The sequence below is a fragment of the Eupeodes corollae genome, chromosome 3 (assembly GCF_945859685.1).
Source record: "Eupeodes corollae chromosome 3, idEupCoro1.1, whole genome shotgun sequence".
In the NCBI taxonomy this organism is placed as follows: Eukaryota; Metazoa; Arthropoda; class Insecta; order Diptera; family Syrphidae; genus Eupeodes; species Eupeodes corollae.
The window spans coordinates 54,799,339-54,827,247 of record NC_079149.1 but is presented as its reverse complement, the minus strand read 5'-3'; the positions used below and the strand labels follow the sequence as shown (position 1 = coordinate 54,827,247).

At 32.2% G+C, this 27,909-nt stretch overlaps 1 protein-coding gene across 1 annotated transcript; it reads right to left on the bottom strand.

The window, feature by feature from the left end:
- Positions 1 to 679: 679 nt before the first annotated feature.
- On the bottom strand, positions 680 to 27,909 carry LOC129950867 (uncharacterized). The gene is made up of 2 exons (XM_056062791.1): positions 26,890 to 27,909; positions 680 to 1,341 (listed from the first exon to the last, which is right to left on the bottom strand). Exon 2 carries the CDS (start codon positions 1,327 to 1,329, stop codon positions 868 to 870), a length of 462 nt encoding a protein of 153 aa, XP_055918766.1. The 5' UTR covers positions 1,330 to 1,341; positions 26,890 to 27,909; the 3' UTR covers positions 680 to 867.

The following is a 27,909-nucleotide window of genomic DNA, read 5'->3' as shown; positions in this document are numbered from 1 at the left end:
TTTTTTGGCGGATTAACAGGCGAGTGTTAATTACTATTCACTGTTCGATTTCGTGAATTCTTTCTTGATTGTAATTATATAAAAATTTGAGATAGCTTTATTTTAATTTTCCTGTAATTTATCCACAATCTACATTAAAATATACAATTTTTAAATTCATTCGAGTTTATGAACAGGACACCCGTAATCTGTAGGATTCCTGGGATACCTCAAATTACCATAATTGATTCCATTTTTTTAATTTTAATTGTTTATTGAATAAATCACCGCAAATTTCACAAATTCAATCAAAACAAAACAAAATTTGTGGAAGAAAAAGTCAAACCAAAAGTGTCAAATCACTGGAATATAGAAATGCACTAATGCACTGTTCGGTGCATTAGTTCTTTCAAAATTCATCAATTCTTTATCAAACAAATAAAAACACACATAACTTTTCATTAAAAAATTATTATTTACACATATTTATTTGATTTTGTTTTTATTTTTGTATCTTTTTTCGTATTTTCTTTTCTATTTTGATTTTTTTTTCATCTAATTCATATAAATAACAAAAAAATATTTAAATTATTACTTAAAAACTAATAGGAAAAAATATTTAAGCAAAACAAATAATAATACTATGCTAAAATCATAAAAAAAAATATTTTATTATTATATTATTGATACAAAAAATTAATTCACATTAATTAATACACATTCTACACAATATTTAATTTTTTTGTTTTAACTAAAAAAAGTTATATAAATACATTAATTACAAATAATTGTTTTCATTTATAAATCTATACAAATGAATATAATATATTATCTAACTACATACAAGTATAACCATTATTAACCCTAATATATTATAGTTTTATTAAGTTATGATAGCACTGCCATCGCTCGTGCTAATCGCACTCTAAAATCACGATACAGCATTTTACCACCTACAGGAACTCGACTTAGATACATATCCAGACTCATTAGGCACAACGCCTTGCCATTCATGGGGAATTTTTGTGCCAGTTCAGGGGTTACTTCGAGACCTTCGGAAACAGCCATATTGATAAGCCATTTCCAGACATCCGCTCGTGACCAATCTCTGGGATCAATAGGTAGGCCATCGGTGCCAAATTGAACTTCTTGCCGGCTAATGTGATGATGATGCTGGTGATGGCTGATGGGGTACGATTGGTGTTTTTTGCCATTAACTGAATTGCCACCACCAGGTGCTGACTTATTCCATATGTGGAGGTCATTTTCATTGCGGCAGCTATTAACGTTGGATAGATCAAGTGGTGGCACTCGACCAGCATATTTTGTGAAACTTGACTCTACCTGCATTTTGTTGGTTTTCTGTAAAGAAAAAAAAATCGTAAAATTAGTCAAATTAAAGTTTTATTCGGTGAGTTAAATAAAAATGTAATTTTGCTGGATTTTAAGTATTTTTAATCTAACTCTTTTAAGTAGCTTTTTAACACCCGCCCGTAGAAACTTTACAAATTCGTTCTTTTATACGTGCCAAAAAAAGTTACCGTGTAGAATAGTAGATACAAGTACTGCCCCTTCTTAATCAATATTGAGCTCCGTACCTGAATTCATTAAAGAATTTTAATCTCTCTATAGGAAGATTCTGTGATGAATATGCGCTTTAGAAGGTATGAAGTCCAAAAAAAAAAAGATCCAAAAAAAGAGCGTGGGGCACAACCAACCACAATCTATCTCATCGCTCACAAAAACTATCAAGACGACCACCCGAGCTAAATCTTGTTCCTATTGTATACCATAGATACCTATAGAAGAATCTACATCTCCTTCGTCTTGTTTCCTATTGCTAGAAGATCGTCTGGTTTTATATATTTTACCGCCTTAACCGAGACAAAAACAGATTACAGAGATACACTAAGATATAGTCGAACATATAGAAACAAACGAAACAACAACAAAAGATGAATATGCCTCGTGTTTAATATTGATGGCTTATGGTATCCGGTCACTTATGGGTTGACGCAACTACAATGCTCTATCGATATGTAGGAATTCGTAGATACAAAATGGTAAGTCGTTTGAATTTTTATGACCACCTAAAATTCTATATACAAAAGAGGCACTGTGAAATTTACGACTTCAGTTTTCCATTAAATGTTAATGACATATCAAAAAAAAAACTCCATCCTGACTATAGCACCTTAAAGTCCCTTAAGAACATATTTTCTTAAGTTCTTGATCTAATTTATATGCAAATTTCTTGACAAAATTTACAAGATTCTTTTTGGTTTTCAATTTCGTCAAAACACGACCCTTATCTACTTTAAATGAAGGTATAATCTGTCATTTAAGTTCTTTTGGTATCTTAAGTTTATTTTTAAAGTCTTCACTTTTTCCTTTTGTTGAAGGAAGGAATTGGACAGCTTTTGAAGAGGACTGACAAATTTAGACTATATCTACAAGTAGAAGGCTTGACAAGAATCAGACAAGTGATCACGTAGTATGAGAATAAAAATAAATTACAAAACAAAAAATATAACACAACATCAAGAAGATACTTTCTTGAAAGACTTAGATAGATACTTATTTGATTATAAGAGCCAACCAGAGCGGGGGAGTTGATCGTTTTTTCCCATAGAATGTACAAAATTGAAATCTTAAAACATATGTGGTATTTCGAGTGCGTGGGAAAGACATTATATATGTAGTTTAGACGAACAACATTCACATACAATAATTTTTGGATATTTAAAAGTCCTAAAATGTACACAAGACCATCTTAAAGTTTTTGTAACACTTTTGGGTGGGTGAAATATTAATTTTCTGATCAATATGGTGTCAGATGATGAGAAAAAGAAGAAGAAAATAATCCAGATGAATCAGATAATAATAATAGTTGATTACATCAAACATTTTATTGAGGAAGTTGTCTTATGGAATATTCATAAATATAATACTTATTACATCCTACGTGACTGTCTTTTCCGTTGTATTTATAAAAATTCAAGTTATAAATGTGTGTGCCACTTAAATTTATATAAAAGTTGTCGTGAACATTTTTCAGATGATGGGTAGAAGTCAAACTTTTTTTGACAGTTGACACATGTTTGACCGATTTTTTATGACGACGACGACGCACGCTGTGTAAGCAAAACAAAGTGAATCAGTTCAGCCAATCACTAGATTTATTTGCTGAAAATCATATTTAATTAAGATCTAAGAATTTCTCTATTTAACCTCTCTTCAGGTTCTTATTTTCTAGACAACTTTAAATATAAATGTAGTTTAGGTACCTTAATTAAATAAACGAGACTTGACATCCGTGCACATCAGAAAAGATGACAAGCAATTCGAGAACAATTTACCTACCTACTCGTTTGTTTCTCTACCTATGAGATAACATTGGACTTCAAGACATCCATTTCATAACGAAATAAATTATTATCTTGCTTTGAAAAATAAGAAAACATGCTGTGACACAGGAACTTTCGTTTTGAATTACAAAAAAGTAGAATAGACATCAAAGAAAATTAAGACTAACACTTTATGAAATTCAAATTAAAAAAGAAATACATTTTTATCTTTGGTTTAACTTGTGCTTTTCAAAATATCTAACCTAAAACTAAATTAAATTTGACTTTACGACACCAATGATTATTTTTAAATTTTGTTTATGACGATGTAGAAAATATTGTGCAAGGAATTTAATTTATTTTTAATTCTTCCTCCACTTGGGATTATATATTGTTATTGTCTGCCACATCACCAATAACCACACACCGTTCTTTAAGGCAGCGCCTAGGCCCAAGCTGATTTCAGAACTCAGAAATAAAAGATCAAATTTCAATCTTTTCTGATGCAATACGATGCTGCTGGTTGCTGTATTGTAGCAGTGATCAGGAATTATTCTTGGTTGGTGCTATTGTTTGGCGGATAGGATAGGTGACTCAGCAAAGAAAATTTTCAATTTGCTCTAATCTGACGTGTTTACTGGCCTGCGCCACTAGCCAGGCAACTGACAGTTGCCGCCATCAACGGCTCGGCTCGTTGATTCGGCGGCGACTATGAACGCCAAAGGAACACACTGTACGAGTACATAACAACATTTTCCGTGAATCTAACTGTGGAGCAACATACATTTAAAGTTGACATAATAACATAGTTAAGGTGTGAAAAGTTCGATCTTAACAATGTCTCGTCCCGTTTCCTTAAAAAAAATTCGTAATTGCAGTTAATTTTATAAAATCTATTGTTTTTTTGTCAAGTATTCCTGAAATTCAGTTTTGGAGATACGTAGTTCAAGAAGAAAACAAAAATTCTAATTATAAGATCAGAGGAGAATTTTTATGAAGCAGTCAATAGTGAACTGACCTTAATCTAGATTAAAGTTTTGGCTTCAAAAACTTTAAAATAAGCAAATAATAATAGTTTTTAGTAAAAACTAAATGTTTTTGTTATTAAATTTTATTTTATTTCCCTTTTGAACCGAATTAGCTCCACTGTTGTTCGTCGTCGATCGACTGCCTTTGCTTTGCATCTCTCTTGGTGTCGTATGCCATTACAATGATTAACACCACAGTGCACATTTAAACATGACATAGATACATTTTATAGTGTGTCTTTCTACACTCTGGCTCTGGTTTGGTTAAGTATATAATTTTTATATATTTAGTTTTGTCTAGATTTCCATTCTTCTGCATATCACAGTGATTTTTTCCTCATGTCTGTAGTCTGCTTGCCTATGCCTAGCTTCTAGCTATTTATCTGTCTATCTGTCTGTCTGCTTGCCTGCCTGTCTTTAACCCGGGTGGTTGGCCTAAAGGAAAAAGATATAAATCAGATAATGTATCTATATGGGAGATTTACTACGGACGTCAAATCTCAAAAAATGTGTGCAGCAAGTCCATATGAAGTCGCAAAATTTTGTATTCTTCCTTTTTTGATCGAAAGGAGTTTTATAAAGTTCCAATAGGGTATAATACGACTGTTTTTTTAGTAAGTATGAGAATGTCTTTACTAAGAGAAAGGCAAAATTCTCTTCTCCATGCAATTCTAAATACAAAAGTTTGAACTCTATAGGTTCTAAGCAACCTTTTTATGTTAGAGACGACAACGACAGTATCTTATATCATATGGTAAATGAGATTAAACATTCGCGTTGTACGGTTAAAGAGGGAATTTCTAGAAGATGGTAAGCGTTTCTGGAGGCTCAAGTATTACGGTTGAATTACTTTAGGAAAGGAATTTAAGTGAATATTTAAAAAGAGACTAATGCGTTAAAGCAATTGTTAAAAGGGTTATACAATAGACAATGTTTATTGATTTATATCAATACATTTTCAAATTTTTGACATTAAATGAATACTTTATGTGAAATTATTATTTCTTTAATGAAAATCATTTAGAAATTGTTTTTTTTTTTAAATAAAAAAGCCACCACTGTTTTACATTGAGAAGTTCTTGAAGTTTTTCTTCTAACTGAAATTTATCAAATTGACTTTTTGAATACCTTAATATGCTATCGAAATATTAAACCAAACTTATTATACAATACACATAGGGTAAATCATAAAATCTCGAAAAGATAGCTGGGTTTTCCCTTTTACCAACAAAAAAATCCATTTTACATCCATTTACTTCAAAATGATTTGTTTTTACATTATTTTTTTATTTTATTGTTGGCGCCAAGAAGTTGGGCTTGTTGGGAGTTTTTATCAACAACTCAGAGGAGCAGCGGTCTCATAAAGTAAATTCGCTTTGATTGATGTTTATCCTTCATGTCGCCAGTCCGGGAATAATGTTGAAAAACTGTCTTTAATTAACTTGAACACAGTTCAACATATAAACATTCTCCTGTATAGGAATCATCCTTTACTCTCCAAACTAGGAAGTCGGGAACAAGATTGAAAATAGAAATAAAAGTCCGACGCATCTTTGTACATACGAGTGTACATATGTTTGCAGGTATGGGAGTCATCTTCATCTTTTCTTTGAATCTTTGTGTGTGAAGATGTAAGAGATGAAGGTGACTTTTGACTTGACACGTGATTAATTTTCAGACTTGCACGGTGAAATTTTTCACATAAAACAACGACACAAAAAAAATAATGTGTGATGTATATTTTCTTTTAAAATTCGCTTTCATGCGAAGCAAATAAAAATTCACACAGGATGTAGCCATATACACGTTCCCGCCGCTCCGCCCAGCTTCAACCATCACCGTCATCATCGCCATATCGCCACAACGAACGCAACGCCAACGAGCGACGCGACGGCAACGCACCAGAGTCGCTAAAAAAACGACGACACCGACCGTCAGCGACACCGACCATCATCATGTCTCACATGAGCTAGCTGTTCGAAAAGCAATTGGAAATTCCAAAATTAACATAGCACGGATCTCCTTTGTGCGGGAGTGCAAAAATTGTATTTAAATACTAGCCAAGAAAAAAAACATCATGCAAAACATTTTTTGAGCTGCACAGCATCCGGCGGATTACATTTTTTGAAAAATTACAAAAAGAAAACGCTTTAAACTGCTCGTATGTCGTGTAGTCCACTTGTTTTCTATTTTAGAAACTTTAAGAGATGTAAGATAGTCAGAAGGTACCTATAGGTATGTAGATAGTTATTCTAGCATAGCACAGAAGGTATGAAAGTGTTTATCTTTTCGAGCTAAATTATTTCTATTTTTGGATTACGGAAAAGAAGAAAAGTTTGTATTCTGTTCCGCTTGTGTGATGTTTAAAATGTTCTATTTTCTAAAGGACTTATTTCCTAGAAGGTTTAAAGTACTCATCACGGAAGTCGAAATTCAATTGTTATCACAATTATTTACTCTTTTATTGTACCCACCTAATGTGTTTATTTTTTTCTTTTAAATTATAAACAAAATTTAACGAACACACCTCCAGCGCCATCTGTAATTTTGTTTTGTTTATTTGTTTAGCCTTTGAACAACAAAATTATATCCGAAGGTGTGGAATGTTGTTTATGTTTAGATTTGAAGAGGTGTATATATATTTTTTTAATTTCCTCGAGACAGAAAATATGCCATTATAAATAGAAAGAAAAAAGCAATCATAACTAATAGAGCTTCGAGGCGTAAGTTTTGTATTTTCCCTGTCCGTCGGGGAGGAAGGAAATGGACAAAATGTGGACAAAACTTTTCTTTGCAAATCAAAAGATTTATTAAGGAATTTGTTTCTGTTAATTAGTTCAAAGAAATAAGTTATTTTATTGGTGCTTCATCTTTAGTTTAAAAAAAAAACACATTTTCAAATATTTTCACTTAAATAGTGAATGGTTATTAATATTTTATACAAACTTTATAAAAATGATTAAGAGCCAGTGGAATGACAGCCTTGTCGTGCTTTTTCATAATTAAATTTTGTTGTCAAATTATGTTCAGGTTTCAGAAAAAGCTGAGACATCTGAAATCTTCTGTCATAAACTTTTGTAAGTCCGATAGTTATTTCGATTTCAATTTGAAATGTTTTCATTAAGTGTAAAAATCGCTCATTTTGAAATTCATCTGTCATTTTGAACGTAGTAATGAAATAATATTTATTTAATAGTCACTATCATTCGAAACTAAATGATTTGTCATTTTGTAATGTTTCAATAGACTTATACAATTTATAATGTTTTAACTGTGTGCGAAGAAAGATTGAATACTTAAAGTGTTTAAACGCTGGCAATACTCGCATATCACACAATCATTTCGATATCAAGTACTTGAATTTCATAAGTGATTCCCACTTTTTAAAAGTTCGAGTCCAAATGTCAAAAGTTTATGAAAAAAGAAAAAGTCAGGAAAAAAACGTGACCTGATGATAAAAGAACGATTAGTTGCAGAAGCCGATTAAACTGACAACCTCTTTCATTTCCGCTGGCCCCACTGGTGCTCCCCATTGCGGTCTTTTCAATAAAGTCCGACTTTCGTCAACAAAACTACAATAATAACGATGACGACTACAGCGACGAAGACGTTGGAGACGACGACGGAGACGACGACAACGAGAACGACGACGAACGTTGCAACTCGTGTTGATTGCTCTTTTGTTATTCAGTTTCCTGACTTCAATATGGTTTATGAAGAATGTGAAATTACTTTGATTTGCAATTGTTGTTTTTGTAGTTGTTGTTGCGGCTGCCATGTTGAAGCAAAGCTGCTCATACTTGCAACATGATACGTGAACGCGATTTCTTTATAGTTTATTTCAGTAATTTTTTTATTTTTGCGAAATCAGCACAAACAAGCGCAGCAGCAAGCCAATCTCTGAAAAAGCAGGAACTGTAAGTACCATATACATAGCAGCATACTGGTTTTTGGTTTGTGTTCAACCGCGGCAAGTTAACCTAAAATGGTTGTTTTAACGGCCGGCGCGGCGGCGGCGGCGATGGCTATGGATGGCGACGGCAACGACAGAACGATGACGATGCACAAAGCAATGCAAAGGGGCAAGGAGCACGCTCGAAAAACAAAAAGAACTCGTTTCGGCGACATAAATATTGTTTCATCTCTCGCCACAGAGGAAAGCGCAGCGCCATAAATTACACGTCTCCAAGACCAAGAGTCACTTCACTCCGTGTGCAATGTTGTTGCTGTTACTGCTGCTGCTGCTACTTCTGCTGGTTGCTGCCTTGCTTGCTCGCTTGCTTGTTGGTGCTGAATGCTGCTCCTGCTTCTACTGGATTTTATATCTGCACCCTATAGATACTTGAGAGTTCTGTTTTTTGTTGTTTTGTTTTTCTTTATTATTCTCCAGAACCGGCCAACTACAGAGCACACAATTACTCTGCTTAAGCGAACCGATCCAAGTTTGGAAAAGGTACTTCAGCCGCAACTCGAAGCAGTAACTGCACCAGCAGTCAGTAACGGGTAATGACCTCCGAGCGGATCGAGCAACTTAAAAGTTGTTCCAAGTTGTTGGCCCCTGTGTGTGCATTGCAGAGTCAAGCACTCCACCAATGAAGTTTACTTTAAACGGAAAAATAATAACAATTTTTGTTTTTTTTTCGTTATTGTGTTAAGTTTTTTGGGAGCAGGCAAATATTTGCCTTTGTCTCAAACTTCAACTCCCAGCTTAGCTCAGAGTAAGTTCCACAGAAGTGGAAGTATGTAGGTACCTAACAGATACACAAAGTATCTGAGCAAACAGCATACTCATTGTGGCTTATATCACCAGATATAGATACCTACATACGTAGCATGGAACGAGTATCCGTATTTATATGGTGCAACTGAGTCAACAAGTTTTGCATTTTTACCTCGAAACGGACTGGCCAAGAATTTGTATTTCCAATTAACATTCCTGAGAAAAATCGACAACTACGACGACCACGAGCGAAACGGCTACAACGCGACGATGACAACGAATCTTTGGCATTTAAAAAATAAAAACAAAAATATAGGCATAGATATCTTATAAACACTCGGTGTATAAGTACATAATATATCTACTACCAATTCTGACTTCTTGTTGAGCCTATATAAAGATAGACTGGTATCGTGATGTTTATGGTTTTAATTTCTCGAAGTTTAGGAGATGTGTTTTATGAGATTAGAAAAGAGGTGTGGGTAATAAAGTAGGTTATATGTGAAATATCACATAGTTTTGGTAGAAATCAACTTCATTGAACCATAAACAAAATTAAGTATTTCTATTTATTTTAATATTAGGATAAGGATGTCATATAAGGCTTTATTTACAATAAGAAAAACTTGTATTTCATAAAAAAACGAAGAAAATAAGTAATTCAAAACCAAAACCTCACTCATCCATACATGAAATACCTAAATTTCGAAATGCATCTTGTGATTCGACACAGGGAAGTCTTTTAGTTTTGTAACTGTTTTGAGATCCAAATGAAATTTTAAATAGACAGCTTTAGATATCAAATATTTAACGAGCCGTTTATTCCTTAAACACGTGTACCTAAACAATTTGTTTTTGAATTGCTGAAAACTAAAAAGAACTCATTACAAATAAATGTAATTTTGAAGCTCTTTGACGTATTGGCATAGTTTTAAAATAAGATATTCTCGATAACCAATTGTGGTAGAATTTCCATTGACCCCGAAGGAAGTATATCAGGGGCCAATTATTATTAGACGGTCAAAAAACTGACTGCGATTTTCACCATTTTTGTAGAGAATTTTAACCAATTCCTATGCGCTTTTGAAGAGTTAGTTTCGTTTTGGGTAGGTTTTACTTCTATTTTCCACAATTTTCGACTCGAATACTTTTTTAACGTGAAACTACTACTTTATACAGATTTAAAAATAGTTAAAGATCGGATTGGATCATTTCAGATCAGATCAGATTTTATTCGAAATGAAACGTAAACAAAATTAATTATTTCTATATTTATTTTTATAATACGATAAGAATGCAATATAAGGCTCTTCTTACAATAAGAAAAAATGTTTCTTTTAACGAAGAAAATACTCCAAAAACCACTTGACCATACCAAAAAAGAGCTTAATGTCGTGATGCGTTTTGTAAGTCAACTCAGGCAAGTCTTTTGTAACTGCATATTCTGAAATCATTTACAAATAATTGCAATTGTAAAGCTCTTTTATGTCTTAGTATATTGTTTTCAAATACGATATTTTCGATAACCGATTGTGGTACCATTTGCATAAAACTAATCTCTAACGTGGTCCCGAAAAGAGAATATCAGTTGCCAAATATTATTACATGATCAAAAAACTAGATAAACTACGAAATGTAACTGCAATTTTCACCATTTTTGAAGTAAATTTTAACAAATTTTAGTGCATTTTTGAAGAGTGTATTATTTTGTTTTTGTAATAATCAGCCCTATCATGAACTCCATCGTAATCGGAAATTTTTACGAATCCCTAAAAATTGTATCATGAAATCCGTTCGTAGTGGAAATTCTCATACAATTTTGTATTACGAACGGATTTCATGATACAGTTTTTCGGGATTCGTAAAAATTTCCGATTACGATGGAATTCATGATAGGGCTGAATAACTCGTATTTATTCAAAAATTTCGACTCGAATCTCTTTATAACTTAAGTTCTTTTCGAATTAATCTAATTGCAACTTTATACATTATGTTTATGTATCTACAAAGACGAAGTTAAAGCAAAAAGGATCGGATTGGATCATTTCTATTTTGTATTTGTGTTTATATTTATTTACTAAAAAGCTTGGCCTATAGCCCGAAAACAAACTGTCAAAAAATAAACTATTCCTACACAAAAAATTGAAATTGAATTAGGAAACGTTCATAATTGACTATTTAAGCCATGATCTTTATTGCCATTAGTTTTTATGACTGATGCCATTGAAATTGCAAACGCGTCAGATACTCATAAACACAATCTACCTATTTTACAATATCATGACGTTTATACTTTAATTAAAAAAAAAATTGTCATCAAACGATCAGGTAATCATTTACATATTTTGTTGTTTCATAAATCAAAAAAAAAAAAAGAGACAAACACGAATAAGGTCACACAAGGGAGACACCGAGTCTACGACAAATTGGTAATGCCATTTAGGTATTTATAAATATATTTATGTATGCATATGGATATGGACAAATATCAGTAAGTTTATATCTATCTTATAGTTAAAGATACAAATTAAAAAAGAAAAAAAAACTTATGAAAACTTGTTGAAAATAACTTGCTGATCTTCAAGACTCTATATTCATTACCAGTTTACCAGTTTACCAGTTATCGAAGTCGGATTCGATGTACATTTTAGTTGAGTGCGTATAGCATATGATGGCCTTATAGTCCAAGGGGTTACAGCTGCAATAGATACTTTGAACAGACTAAAAAAGATTTTCCAACAAATTGTTCGTAAAAGTGAATGATATGGTTTACCTTTATACTAACATGTTTATAAGACTTTGATCGAGCTATGTGTTGGGGCCTAGAAAGCAAGGCGTATTTCCGCTAACTTATTCAATAAAATACATATTTATTACTTTAGTTATTTACTTTTTAATAATACAAAGTTTATAAAATTGTTTGTACATACCTATAGAAATTTAAACACATTCAAACTTGAAACACAGCTGTTTAACTAGGAAAAATTATGCTAACATTTGTCTTTGCTGTTTAAGAATATATACCTATACCGGAAACAGTTGTCTAAATTTTGACTAATTCAACATTTCATCAAAAAAGAAAAAAAGGTATGTACATATAATAATCAACAAATTCGCTTATGGTTTAAGTGAATTCAAATTTCTATAAAGATGAAGAAGGCGAACTGTATGCTTAATTATGTTTTTATTTGCAACCTTAGCTCCCTAACTATCATATTTTACCTATTCCTTTACAATTGAAAATAGTTTTGGCTTTTAGCTTTAATTAAAATTCCAAAGTCACCATCACTAGCATTGGTAAGTGTGTTCCGTTCGAGTTTATATAAATACCTTAACATATTTCTTGTATGGTTTTTATATCTTTTTGATTTTAACCACAAAATGATAAAGATTTTATAATTGAAAGAAGAACCATTTAACCACGTCAAGTGAAAACAGACACATCACATGTTGCGTCTTAAAAAAGAAAAAAAGAGAAAAAAACTCGTAAAGGTATGACCAATATCTTTTAATAAAATTGGTGTCTTTTAATGGTAAGATGATGGTACTAAAACCTACCTATCTGGGTTCAAGTTTGAATTTTCTCTATTCGGTGTACCGTCCTTTCTCTAAGTACCTATATAAGAATTAAGAAATGCCGCTCGAACTCTCGAGCATGACTCCAAACTGCGATCTTCGTGCAATGCAGACATGATCCCATGAAAGCCCCACTACATATAAAAACACACGGAAGGGGGGAATGTAAGACGTGCCGTTGAATAAGACGTGCTACTTTGGTCTGCCTACCTCCATGCCTGGCCTGTGATTGCGGTGGTGTTTTTTATAGTGTTCTGTAGAGTGTATAGAGTATAGATGGTATAGGTAAAGAGTTGCTTGGGTTGGCTGCCTTGGGGCAACGTCAAGGTGAAATTCTTTAGAAATGTGAAACGTTGCATAAAATGAGCTCCACAATGGCTTTAATGGAAAAGATATATAGACGTAGGTAGGTAGGTATGTATGTATATATGAGTAAACATACAATCAAAGTGGTGCCTCTTCCAGCTAAAACCATTGCCATGGATTTCTTTTCTTTACTTTTCTTGTTTTTTTTTCCTTGTTATTGGTTCGAGACTTTGCTTATGAATTTATTCATTACCCAGCCAAACACCATATAGCAATAGGTGCATATATATGATACCTATAGCTAAACTATCTTATGAAAAGGAAAAAGAGACATCGCGGTAAGAGCTCTACGATAAACCCCATGAACCGAAAGAATGCAGACATTGGCATTCCGGGCAATTAATTACCCAAGTGTGCAAACTAACAGTCCACACACTCAACAATTTTCAACTTTTCGAATCGAGTTGAAGATAAAAATATGTAGCTTTTTGTATAGCTGCATAAAAATATACATAAACATATCTATAAAACTATATATATATTAAAGAAATCGAAGCAAAAGAAGTGCAACATCAAGTAAAAGATAAAAAGATACATATGAATATACAAAAATGTATCTTTCACAGCATGTTATTGTATGACTACAACTCCGCGGAATGTGTGTGATCATGATTGCAATCGCAAATCCAGGCCCAACAGAGCATTCTACTGTGCATAAAAGATGACTCCGTTGAGGCTGCGGAAATTAAAATGATGATCATGTTGCAGTTTTATCAAGAGCGGATAGTTATGGGGGATTAGTTCAGAAATTTGATTTTGCTATTTTCTGAACTTATTTTACATTTTTGATCTCTCTTTATGCATATGTTGTCAATTACCCCCGTCCCCATTTTTAACTTTTTCAATGATTTAAAACTCAAATATTTCCGGGAGTTTCGCTTCCCTTTAAATTTTAGAGTGTATAATAAGAATACACAGGTTTTATCTTTAGATAAACAAATTTTAGTATGAAATTTTAAGAAAAATGTCAAATTTTCCACTCACCTTATCACACTTCAAATCTACCCCCTTCTTCAAAATTCTAAATTCTGTATCCGTCCCTGATTCTATACAAACTTATACAAGAAAAATGCACATTTTCTTAGTTGTTTTTTCCTTTCTCAGTATAATTATAACGGCCGCAGGAGTTTCTTTCTCTATAGATACAGATAGATATTATCATTATACTATATACTCTTAAAAAATAAAGTATCTTCTTTCAATTGAAGAAGCCTAAAAAGTGATTAGTCATTGCTATTTTATGAGACTCATTTAAGATACAAATTGAGAAAAAAAAATACCGCAAAAAGATACTGACTGACTGGCCATGGATATTATATCTATACTCTGTTATGTATATGTACGACTATTATATGTAACCCCTTTTTTAATTGAGAAAAATATTTAATGGCAAAGTTCAATTTAGATAATTGAGAAGAAAACTAATTGAACACCACCAAGAGGAGCTACAAATAACAATAAAAGATTTAGATAGAGAGGGTGCGAGGAAGCAACAACAAACAACTGAAAACTGACGTGTATATAATCAGTTAACGCGTTCTGGCGATGCTGGCCGTTGCCTTGACTTGCATCTTCACATTGATGTCTTTTTAATTAACTCTAAAATACAGGCAGAACATTTTATCATGGGAGGAATTTTAATTGTAGTTTTTTTTTGTCAATTAAGGTTGAATTTTTAAAACGAAAGTCTTTCTTTTCGTAAAATTGATTGTCACATTGTTATTAGTAAAAAATTGTTAAAATTCATTTTATTTCAGTTCTTAATTTCTTGAAAAGATGTTCTTTAGAAAAGATGATCCGTCAACCAAAATCTTTGTAATATTTAAGCAGTTTTTAGGCCCAAAAGTAACGAAGCTAAATCAATTTTACCTTGTAAACGAATAATCCCAGATTCTCATTACAGTAGGAATTGAGTCTGACACTCTCTCCTACTACAGCCACATTCCACAGTTAGTGCGCAAAGTTTGATTACATGGACATCGTGTGATGTCTACAAGCGTACCATTCTCAACTTTTCTTTTACAAAACTTATGTACGGAAGACGCGGTTGGTGTTTTATTTAGCCAAAACTTCTTTTCAAAAAACGCATTATTTGAGTCCAATAGTGTTCGATCTTGAAACGACTCATTTCGTTCCGTGGAGGCATGATACTTATTTTCTGTCAAGAATTCGAGCGGAAAACAGCTGTCATTAATGTCATTAAAATATAAGCACTATAGTTGTCCACCCTGTATACTCTCAGTTTCCGATTGCTAACAAAAGACTTTTGTGTTATTTGTTGTAAACATGATTAAGATAAAACTATTGTTGACCACATAACATCGCAGCGCATGGGATACACTATGGTATATGGTGTTACCAAAGTTAGCCTATACTATTTAGCACGCATCAACCCACGACTTCCTCTCATCGACCAACCATATTAAGTTTGAATACAGGAACAAAAGTATTGCTCCATCACACTGAGCCGAGCCGACACAACGTGATCGTGCGTCCGTAGCGCGTCGACGGAAAAGGATGTATTTAGTGTTTATTTGTGGTTACCCACATATTCATCTTTCCGCTCCATCTAAATCCGAATCGAAGAATACTGTGGGAGTTGATGTTGAATATGGGAATTTTTTTGTTTTGAAGTTGTGCTCTGATGCCATATATTTAACACTGGTTTATAGTAATCTAGCAACATAGTGTAATTTTATGATTTATGAGCGATTCAACAACACTAGCTCCTCTTTTTTACATCAACCACCAAAGCATCCTTTGTACTTTCTGATATGAATTGCAGCTCTTTGCATGAAAAAATGTCTACAATGTGTTGTGTATAAATGTTTTTGTTCGTTAAAAAAAATGATTGCAATGCCAAACCTTTACAATAGCACCCACATTCAAATCTTATTAACTACATCATTTCCGTCCATTTTGATTATATGCATGTTCTTATGGCGAATTCAACAGAATGTGTAAACAGATTTGTATAAATTTACAATACGAGTAAAAGCTTTTAATGTAAAAATATAAAACTCATTAAAACCAACCGCTTCACTCTTGGCTGTATAAATCATATCATTTTGACAGTTCCAAACTTAAAAATGAGTCAAACCAAACAGATTACACTTGTGCCGATCAATGTACTCGTAAACACACCGATCATGATCATGCGATCGTTTGTGATCATAATCATGCCCCACACATTCTTTCCACTAAATGTCATCGAATTAAAAATGTTTGACATCGTGTATTCCTGTCACGTTTGACAAGACGTGGAATTTAAATTGTCATATCGAACTGAATGGTGTCATTTATAATAGTATGATGATCGTTGTGGTTGTACTTGTCGGCAGTAGCCGTGGCGCGGCCGGCGTCTCGTCATCGAAGTCGTTGTTGTTATCTGTCGTTGCGTTGGTCACACAAGGATGTGCTCCTTCTACAGTGTAATGTAGTTTTTCCTTTTTTTATTTAAATTTTGTTTTCCAGGATGTAACGCCATCCATTTATTGTCAATTAAATGACACCCACCATCACACACATCACATTGTTCTTCCATTGCACACAGGAAGCAATTTTTCCTGTTTACAAAACAAAAAGTGATGACAGCGCGGCCCGGTAGTGGTGGTGGTTTTGGTCGTTCGCGGTACTTATTTGTCAATTTGAATGACAGTCTTGATAGTGGCAACGATTTCCTTTGTTGTCATTTCCTTTTTCTATTACAATTTTTTTTGTTATTGTTGTTTAATTGACGAGACAATTAAAATAGTTGCATAGAAGACACACAAACTTTTAGATAACAAAGCCATAGGTGACTTTTTGTAGTGGCAGGCGGCGGCTAGCGGTGAGTGAAGTAAAGAGTTTGTCATTTAAATTTGCAAAAAGAACCTATACGTCATATCTATGAATGTATATACTTAAGTTTATTGATTTTAATTTTGTTCGATTTCAGGTTATTGACGACAAAAATAAGAACTAAAAAGTGTAATGTTATTATTGTGTAATATTAAACATTCCGTGTTGATGATAAATTTGATCTAAAGTTGTACGAGGTGACATATGAAAGGTAAACAAACGTCGTCGACTCATTCAGCCGTCTTGTCTTTATTAGGATCTTATTCATCTGTGTTTTTATCGTTTTTGAAAGCTTCAAGATCAAGACTAATATTAAATTCCATGTGTAAGATTTTTGCTTGCAGGGTTTCTCAATAAGAAGTTTCATTTTGGTTTAAGAGAAAATAATGTTATTCATTACATTGCCTACATTTGTTAAATCATAAAATCTTCAAAACTTTTCTTGCAAAATGTCCACTATTTTAGTGATGAATTTTAATAATAGTTTAATTTGTCAAATGTCAGTCGACCAAATACCAGGCTATTCAAAATGGAACTTGTTATTGGAAAACCTTGTCTAATTAAGATAAGTGCTTATCACTAGACGATTCTTTATTTGAGATTGTCTTTATGTTATCTTTGGGAGAAAAAGTGCTTAGAAATAAAAACAAATAAATTAAAAAAGCATTATAATAATAAACAAGTTCATTATTTATTAAAGCTGATTGTTACTTTTGTGCCTTGACAATTTTCTATAACTAAATCACAAGGTGTGCTATATTTGTAACTGTAAGACATTTTATTGTAAAGTTTTTCAACTTAATTCGCTTTAATTTTCTTGGGAAAATATAAAAATTAAATATTACTTTATACCTCAATTTTTCTCCTTCCTGTATTTTTTCGCACTATTTTATATAAAGCTATAAAAGTTAAAAAAAATAATTATTTTGCAGCAACCACAGTAAAATAAACACCCAAAAATAATAAAACCAATAAGTAAGAACTATTTTTTTCTCAGAAGAAAAACACATTAAAACTATATTAAATTTAATATTAAAGTAGCTAACTATAGAAGGTAGGTATAATTTAATGTATAGCGGATGGCGCATAACAATATAAACCTAACAACACAAATAAACCAATCCCTACCTTACCTTTCTTTAATCCTTTTGTTATTCAGCGAAAACAAGATTATGAAATAAAATGAAACAAAGAAGAAACAAAATTAAAAACCAACTAAGATTTTTAATGTCTTCACATTCTACGAAATGTTTTCAATAGAAGCTATTACACGTCGCGTTCAGTTCAACGCCAGTACTGAAGGTGCGTCATCGTGATGCATCCAAGGATGTGCCAAGAGCAACAATTTGTTTTCATAGATTCTCAGTATAGTCCACAGCTCTTTTGAAACTTACATTCAGTTGCGGAATAAACTTTAGGTATATTATAGGGCTCTTGTAACATCTCTTTGATTGAAAAAAGCCTTGTATTTTAAATGAATAACGATGTTAGGAGTGTTTCAGTGTCACTTATGGCATTGGTATGTCATAATTCGTCCAAAAAGGTTGCAACGAAATAATGGGTTATACATAAATGTCTAAATCATAACTTTGTTAAAAAAGACATTACTTTCTAAATTATTGTGGCTTTTGTATTCGTCCAGAGGCTTTTTTTTGTAAATTAGATTAGAATAGTTAAAAGCGCTTTTTTGGTATTATTTGTTGGTGACTTCTATTTTTACACATACTACCAAGTTCGTCCCTGTTCAAAATATCCAGTTTTCAGATCCGCATATTTCTTTATTTTTTAAACGTTGGCCTGTTTTTCATCCTTCTTGGGTGACTAAAGAAACAAAAAGAATAGATACTAATCCGAAAGAGGTAATATGCACGAATACAAAAATTAGATATAAAATTATCTTTGAAAAAACTCAAGGCGATGGTAAAATTAAGAAGAGATAAAGAAAGATTCTGCTCAGATGAAAAATATATGAATTAAAAAGCATAAGTTACACAACAAAGAGATATAAATCCAATCATGCGATAAACCATGAAATCGAACATGCAATAGATAAAATCCTAGGAGGATTCTGATGTAGATACAGTGTGAACATCTTTAAAATGCATTCTTAAAGAAACCGTAAAGACTCTATATACAGCACGCCGCTTAAAATTAATATAGTATTTTTCCTTCTGGTTACATTTATTTATCTGATAATGTGTGGGTATTCTTATTCTTGAAGAGGGCATTGTTGAAGAGGATTTCTCAATTTTAACCCAGGAAGTTATATCTATAAACTCATGAAGAGATAAATTAAATTGTGTCGCATTCAGTTCACAACAAAGACACAGCATTCCTGGAAGCCAGGTGAAATAAAAAAATGTTCTTCGAGCATAATACCTATAAAAATCCATGCTCTTGCATTTATTAAATGCTTCGCCCCTATATGGTATATATATATGTACATAGATGTTGTATCTTTCTATATGTTATTTTATGTAGATGGTGGTCCTTCAAATGATCGATGTGCATCCAAATTATACACAAAAACTTTCAAGCAGACAGACAGAAATGTTTTTTTTTTTAAATTTTAGTTTTGAAGTGAAAAGGTTGAGCGTAAACATCTGCTCCTGTGTTATCCGGGCAAGATATTTTATAAAGGTAAATATACTTTTATTTGTGTACCTTAATGCCGACGAAATACGAAAACGTAAGCGATTATCAGTGGAACGCACTCGCACTCCAACAAAAAGGATGTTCGTAACGTTTGTTTCGTTTCGTTAATGTTTTTGGTTTTTGTAGATATTTTTCCGTTGAAACCGATACAAAAAGTCCTTTTGTTGGATGAAATGAGTTTTTTTCTTTTATATAGGTATAGGGACTATAGAATATAGATTGGTTTGGTTTGGCAGAAGTATCTGTGGTCCTTTTCCTTATTTTTTTTTGTTTTGGACGGACACAAAAGATACATCGATAATAACACGCATTCTGTAAATTGTTGTCTTCCTGTATTGTTATTGCTGTTGCAGATGACGCAACGCAAAATAATAATAATAATAACAAGACGCACGCAATCTGACAGCAGAAGTTACAACAGATGACGTGGTAGGTGTAGGTACTTATCTTCCTTTAGTTTAAATTTTTGCATTTGGTAGGTATTTGCCATCGGCACATGCGATACGGGTGGTAGGATATGTAATTCAAAAAATTGTAAAAAAAAATATCAAAACATAAACAAACCTATTTATTATGTAAGATCCTTACGCCTTGAGGTTAAGGGTTCCTGCTTTAAATTTTTTTTTTTAATTTTCTGAAGTGTGTGTTGATTTGATTTTGGCATCAGATTACATGCCAGAAAGAGTCCTCATCACGAGATTGATGGACTGGATAGTTTTCAAAGTTTAATTAACTTGAACTAAAAGGCTTCCCCGATGCCCATCAACACAACGAAAAAAAAGAAACCACAAAACAGAGATTAAAACATTGAAAAAAAAAAACTGTAAACAAACAAAAGTGCGCCAAAGCGATATGGAAGGTTTATTGTTTACGTTTATAATTTTTTATCTTAATGTGATTTATGTTTGTAGATGCAACAACAAAAATTATACCTTTACGAATAAAAATTAGCTTTCATACAAGCATCTAGTCAAAGATTAAAGTCTTGGTGATTCTAGAGCAAAGTTGATACTTGGATATGTATTTATATGGAAGATTTTGAGGTGACCATGAAATTAAAAATCTTTTTCGTTTCGGAAGACCTTAAAATTCTGTATTTATTAAGAAAAACATCTTTGAAGAATACTGAATGATGTATAGGAAAGGTTATTTTGTGCTATTTTTCATTCATACCTCAGATTTATTCTTGAACAACGTGGGTAAATATTGAAATTACGGATTATTCACTTACAAGTTCTAATTGATTTAAGCTCAGAAATTGAAGGCGCATGACCATCCGCTTCGTTAACGCTTTTAAGTTTGGGCCTTAGTGCAACAGTTAGAATATATGAACAACGATTTTAGGCGAAAATCTGGTGTGACACATTTTCGTTGGACCACTTTTTTTCGAATAAAGTTTCGGTCAACGGTGGGCTTTACAGAGCAATGAAAACCGATTGTAGTTGGAAAGATTGCTCTGAATTACCATTTTTTGAATATCAAGTTTCCAAATCGTGTTAACAGCCTTCTTGGCGATATAAATAAAGATTGCATACCAAACAACAAACATCTACTACAGTAAAAAGACCTTGCAGTCCTCCAGTTGAGCTTCTGAACTTTCTCAATTCTGTCTATTGAATTATAATAATAAGGGTTCCAAACAATGCTACAACATTTAAGAACTGACCTAACCAGAGATTTGTAACGTATATGAATCTAAGAAATCTTTCGTGGTTCTTTTTAGAAAACCAAGCATTTAATTTGCTTTGTTTATAAAAAAATCATTGTGAAAAAGAAAGTTTTGTGTCTAAGATTACTCCGAGAAATATTTTTTCCTGGTAGCACGTTCTTAATCTTTTGTGATTGATGTTATTATCAAACACTATTTGATCAGAGTTTCGGAAACACAACAAAACTTGACATTTCGAAACATTTAACAAAAGGTGATTTTGTGTGCACCAATTATTTTCAAAACGTTCTATGTACATCGTTTACAATTAACAAGAACAATATTGGACCCAAATGGCTTTCTTACGGAACACCAAATGGGACACCAAAAAACGCTTGGTGTTTCATTTGAGGTCTTTCGATAAAAGACAAGTAACTTCGGTATAAGAATTTATTGAGAAAATCGAATTCTCGTTGATGGTTAAGACAATTTATACGGAGTTAAAAATTATACGTCCCCAAATAAGCTCTTAGCTCGAAGATAATAATTTCAATGAAATAAAACCAAATCTCTTCGGGAAAATCCAACCTTCTTAATTTTTTAGTTTTACTTAATCTTTGTAGTTTATCTTTCTGATACCTAACCTAGATTCCCAACCACCCACAATAATAATATTTTTTTTTTTTTTTCAAATTAAAAAGGTACTAGGTATATAATATTCTTCTGTTTTCTCATAACACAAATAATAATTCTGTTGAATCCGCGGCCAACTTTTTACAACCCATTCATACAAAATTGAAGCCGACAAAATAATATAAAGACTTTGCTTTGTGAATACAATACACCAAATTACGCATTTCCGCAATAAGATTTTGTGTTGTTTGTAGGTATATTCGTAGGTATGTAATTCAACTGATTCTTTTAAAAAATTCTTTAAGTTGTTTTTTTTAATTCGCGTCATCATCGTCAGCCTCGGAGGCCGTGTATAGTCGTCGTCGTTGTCGTCACACCAGAAAAAGATATTCCTCATTCTCCGATGGAAAGGAAATACGAATCTTTTTATTTTTGTTTTTGTTTTGAAATTTTTTGTATTTAATTTTTGTTCGTTTTACATTTTTATTTTATTTTTCCCAGTGTAAGAAAAAAAGAACTCATTGAATGCGGGACATACTACATATAAATGGATCTATGTATGCCGCGAAAGATCCCCTCTTGAGAAAAAATAAAAATATTATGCCGTTGTTCGTCATGGTGTAACAGGAAGACAACCAAAAGAGTCTCACTTTTATGCCGATCTTATAATCGGCGGCATTTACAGCCGTTATATTATTATTATTTTGCCATCTTATTTTTTTCCCAATTCATTTTATTGTTAAATATACAAAACGCCTTGAAAAGCAAAATAGATAATATACCTACTTCTAGATAGGTTGAGGTCTTTGAAGGCGCTAATTCATCCTAAAATATTAGAGAAGTAAGTAATATGAGTGTTTATCATATCCTGTCTGTCTGATGCTTTTTTCTCGCTGATCTTTTCTAATTAAATTATCATTTCCTGCCATGGTATAGGTATAAAGAGAGAGATAAATATAGGAATGTATATACTCGTAGAAGGTTAGGAAGGTAGACCGCACCGAACGTCTTATTGTTATCTGAAAAGGGGGTCTCTCTTAAGATTTTGTATTGTATTTTTAGGGCATATTTACATATGTAGTTTTAAACGAGTGTTAATCAATTTAACACCAACTTACGAGTCATTTTTAATGTTTGTTGAAGACATTAACAATTTTATGTTAAGAAATATATATATAGGTACCTATGAGCTTATAAGTAGATAACTATAAGAAAGAAATTAGTACTGAAAGATCTACTTATACTATATGTGTGGCAACAGGAAATGTGAAATCCTGTCAGTAGCACTTATAGATGCATGCATCTCTATATGAAGTCACATTAGTTAGTAATTATTTAAGTCGGGAAACAATTTGCACTTCATTATTTAGCTAGTTACTTCATGGGTGATATAGTTTAAACGGTTTATATGTACATACAAATAGCTACTATTAACTGAATAATAAAATGTGAACTTCAATGTGTACTACCTATTAAAGCCACTTTAATTAATATAAACAACAACAAAAGTGGCTTTGTGTGATTCATTTGAACAAAAAAAAGACAATTATTATTGTAACCTGGTATCCGCTATTTAAACGTCATTATTTTGAATGCTAATCTAAAGATAGGTAAATGATAGTCTGTTTTTTTCAAGTTTGAGGTTTGACGTAGGTATAATAAAAAGATTTTATATGACCCCTTGGAATTACAGTTTCGAAGAATTCAGCGGTTTTTTAAATCTACTTGAATTCTGGTAAAGTTTTCTTTGTCCGAAGAAACTTTTAAGAGAATTTTCTGAGACATTCCTTAAAATCATATTTCACTCTTCTACTGGGTCATAAAAGGATGTTATCATTTTTTATTATATTTACCTACAAATAGTACAAAAAATGCGAGTTTATTTGAAATTGAATTCAAATGTTGGTCGTACGTATCCCCAAAATTAATAAGTAAGGTATATCCTCTTATTCATCATGAATTCAATATTTTTAACGTGACTAACCTTAAACAAAAACCCAATTAAATTTAAAAACAAAAATCATTCCTACATATATAAAAATACTATGCTCAGTTTACTCATGTTACCGGATATTATTTTTGATTTAAATGATATCGAACCGCTTTTATGAATCATTTTCCATTCGTGGATATACCTAAACAGGGAATGTTTCACAATAATTAAGACTTTTCATGGTATCATGTTTTAATCGGCATTATCGCACCACTTCAATGAATTATTAAATTCGATCGATATAGTAGATACGTTTTCCAAATATATGTAGGTATAGCTTTGGAAAATACTACAAGTGCTTGATGTTTATAAAGCTTGATAATAATTTGTTATCCGACAGTAGATAGGTAGGTAGGTTCTTATTTACGTTCAAAATGTAAGCGTTTTATACATAGCTAGCTTTTGTGATAACACTGTAATATAGTGAGAAACTAGGCCATATAGGTGTTTACTTTGAGGTTTTCAACAAATGTTCACACATTAAATGAAGAAACAAGACCCTTTTTAAGATATGATAAAAACATAACCAAGTCATTTACCTTCTATATTTAGGTTTATAGGTATGGTTTAGTTAAGTTTTAGTGACGACTTACGATGTAAAATAAAGCACTTGTTGGGGTTGGGGGAAATATAATTCGAATTATGCTTACAATACTCTTATGTCCCCACTGATAAGATATGCAAATGTATAGGATAGGTATGTTTTAATATACAAGAAATGAAGTATATATCGATTTTATATTGATATTTCCGTAGAATTGGAAGCTTAAGTATCGAATTGTATAAGGGGATTATTTTCGAATCACGAACTAACGACATAGAAGAAATTTAAACATTCATGTCAGAGAAATTAATTCCATATTTTAATGAAACCATACAAATTAAGGAGGGTTTTCAAATCAGCTCAGGGGTTCCATTTCGATATACTTACAAAAAAAAGAGTACAAGACAAATCATTGGATGTTTATTTCATTGTAAAGACATCAATAGAAAACGGTTTCATGCTCAGGTTTTATACGAATTTCTCGATAACTTCATGAATTCCATCTTTGAGGCTTTAAATCGCTTGTAAAAAATCATCACAGGCACAAAATTTTAAACGATTTAGTAAAATGTAAAAGTAATTTTTTGACAATTTACTAAGCTTAAGAGATTTTTTACCTAATTTTTAACAATTTTAACATCTTACTATCTCTTAAAAATTTGCTTAAATTATAACCACGGAATAGCTACTTTAAGTTTTTGCAATTTTGCTAAATTCGTATGACATCTGTGCCGTACAATAATTCTTATAAGAGCAATGGATGGAATGGTCCAGTCAACAGTCGGGAAATTCAATAAATAGGTCCGTTTAAACGTATTTGCTTTGTTTATTTTCACGAACACTTTTTAGACATGTTTGGATGCCCGCTTTTTAATAAATGGCATTTAGCAATTTACTAGTTAGTAAACGAAAAGAAAAGTTTAAAATTTTAACTAACTAACTATAAACAATTGTTAACTCCTTAACAAAAGGTTGTTTAAAATTTTGCGCCCTAGATTTTTTCTATTTACGTGGTTCGAAAGGCAAAACTCTTAAGTGTTTAAACCGCAGTATTGCGGTTCGCTATTATGATTCTCTTTAACACAGTCACTAAACTTTTCAGATGCAAAATTTGCAACGTTAGTTAGTAGTGCAATTTAAAAAAAATTCCAATAATTTCAATGCGATTTTAGAGAACGCATTTGTTCGGAATCAGAAGATAATTTAAGGTAATTCTTACTATTGCTAGAGCACAGGAATTGTTGGTCTTGTTGTTCAGTAGTACCTAATAGTTATTTTTTAGAAACTGTTGTTCAACTTACAAATAAAATGAAGCTAACGTTATTATAAACTTCTAATTAAAAAAAAAATAATTTTATTATAAACCACAAGCATTTGAATGTAGATACAATTTTATATTCGACCTTTACATAGAAGTTTTCAATTCAATAAAATTCCTCAATAATTAAAAGACATCTCTAATGAACAAACTACTAGCTATAGGTATCTTGTCTTCAAGGCATAACAAACCGAGTTAAATGTATTTTAAATTAGTATCTCTTGCTGTTGTACCTATATTTCATCTTGTGGCAAGAATTATAAAATAATGTTGCACCAAGGTTAATGTTTAAGACTTTGCCCTTTGTCAACAAAACTAGTTTTATAAAGCCATTAACATTTTTTAACATATTACAAGTATGAGAATAAATAAAAGAAACCTGTTTTAATCAACAAAATGCAAATAATTTTTCTTCTCGCAAGAATAGATTTATAAAACCATGAACACTCTGTCTATACCTTACCCATAGAAGGTATGCTAAGCACTTGCATTACACGATGAGCTAAAAGTTTATACTCTAAGTTGAAAATAACGTAAAAGTTTTGAATTACAGCAATCATAGACAGATAGGCAGGTAGGTACTATTATTTCTACCTGTCAAATGGCAGTGTTCCATAAAATCCTCCTACCATGACAGAAAAATATAACTTTGCCCGTTTGCGGTAAGAAAATGAACATTGAACAAACTACCTGTATTGCTGCTTCTTAAAGAAAGTTTTCGTGTACGCCAAGTACCTACGTTTCGTTAAGTAAAAATAATTTTCACCGACCCCAATTCCACCTCCCACTGCACATCGCCATCGCAATCGTTATAGCCCGTCATCATAGCCTTAAGCCAAGCCGTATGCTTTCAAAATCCTATTGTTAAAGTATGTACTCGTAGGTATCGCACTATCTGTAAATTGTTTGCCCGCAATAACTGCGTGTGCATGACTTTTCTGAGACATGCGTACTACAGTGGAAGTCTTAGAAATTAAACTTTGTTAAATAACCTGTGTGTACATTTTTGTAAAAGGTAGGTATTCATTATTATAACAAAAAGAAACAAAAAATAATTTTTAAATGTAACTTCCTACTTGTTTATTTGAATAATTGAGGTAATTAAAAATGGGCACACGAAAGTTGTACCTATGTACGAAAAATAAACAACCTCAGTTAAAAAAAAAATCCATCCAGCAAAAATTAAGTTTGGTAGGTTTAAAAGGTTATAAAATTTGGTAACAAAATGAACAATTAACTTACCGGTTGAGCAATTGTGTTTTTTGAAAAATTTCAAAAAATTTAAAACCGCTGCTGCACTCTTCTCTGTTGTTTCTTTATTTTATATTTTTGTGTCGAAAACGAGAACGAAAAGCGAAAGAAATCAGACAAAAATAACAACAAAAAAGAAATTATTTTTGTATTTTTGAAGGACTTCCGGCGAACGTTTTGTGGCTGGCGGCTGGCGCGCTATATGTGGTGTTGTTGTCGTCGCTGAAGCTGTCGTTGTCGTTGGCGTTCGTTGTCGTTGATGTTGTTGATACCGTTGTTGGTGATGATGGCGGGCGGCGGCGTTGCTATTTTGAATTTGCAGCCAGCAGCAGACTTCCGGCGTTAACGCTGTGTATATAAATTATAGGTAGGTGTAGAGATAGGGAGGTTATCTGTGCTCTGATTTCACGATGACGATGTATCTCGCTGTAAAATTGAATGTATCTCGGTTTCTGTTACTGTGTGAAATATTATTGTTGATGCAGATTTATTTTTTTTACGTTTTTCTTGTATTTATCCTTTTGATAATAAAAATTTTAATAATCCGCTTGTTTTATGTTCGGCTTTATTTGCACTTTTCTTAACAATTTATTCACAATTATTGGCTAAGAAGAAAGGTATATAACTTTTTTTCCTTATAGAATTATATCTCCAAAAATTTGGTAAAAGAGATATTCTTTTATTCACTCACAATGTATTTTTACACATTTAAAATTGAACAGATAGATAGGGTATCTACCGGATGCGTTAACACTCTTTAGGTAAAAGCAAAGGTATAACTTCTTGTAGTTTTATGTCATTGCAGTGGGAATTTCCGACCGAGATATAAAATATGTACGTATGGTATAAAGGTATAACGTCACCGGACAAAATATTGAAAATTAAAATAGAAATTTCCAAACAGGCACAAATTCACTCGAATTCCGTGGTACGTGCTGACGACTTGCCGTTTCTGTCCAGAATGCGAGAAACCTCGCACGTGAATTTGTAACGAGCGAGAGGAACCAACTA

Coding starts and splice junctions, on each gene's coding strand:
- LOC129950867 (XM_056062791.1), bottom strand. CDS start 1,329: ATGCAGGTAGAGTCAAGTTTCACAAAATATGCTGGTCGAGTGCCACCA.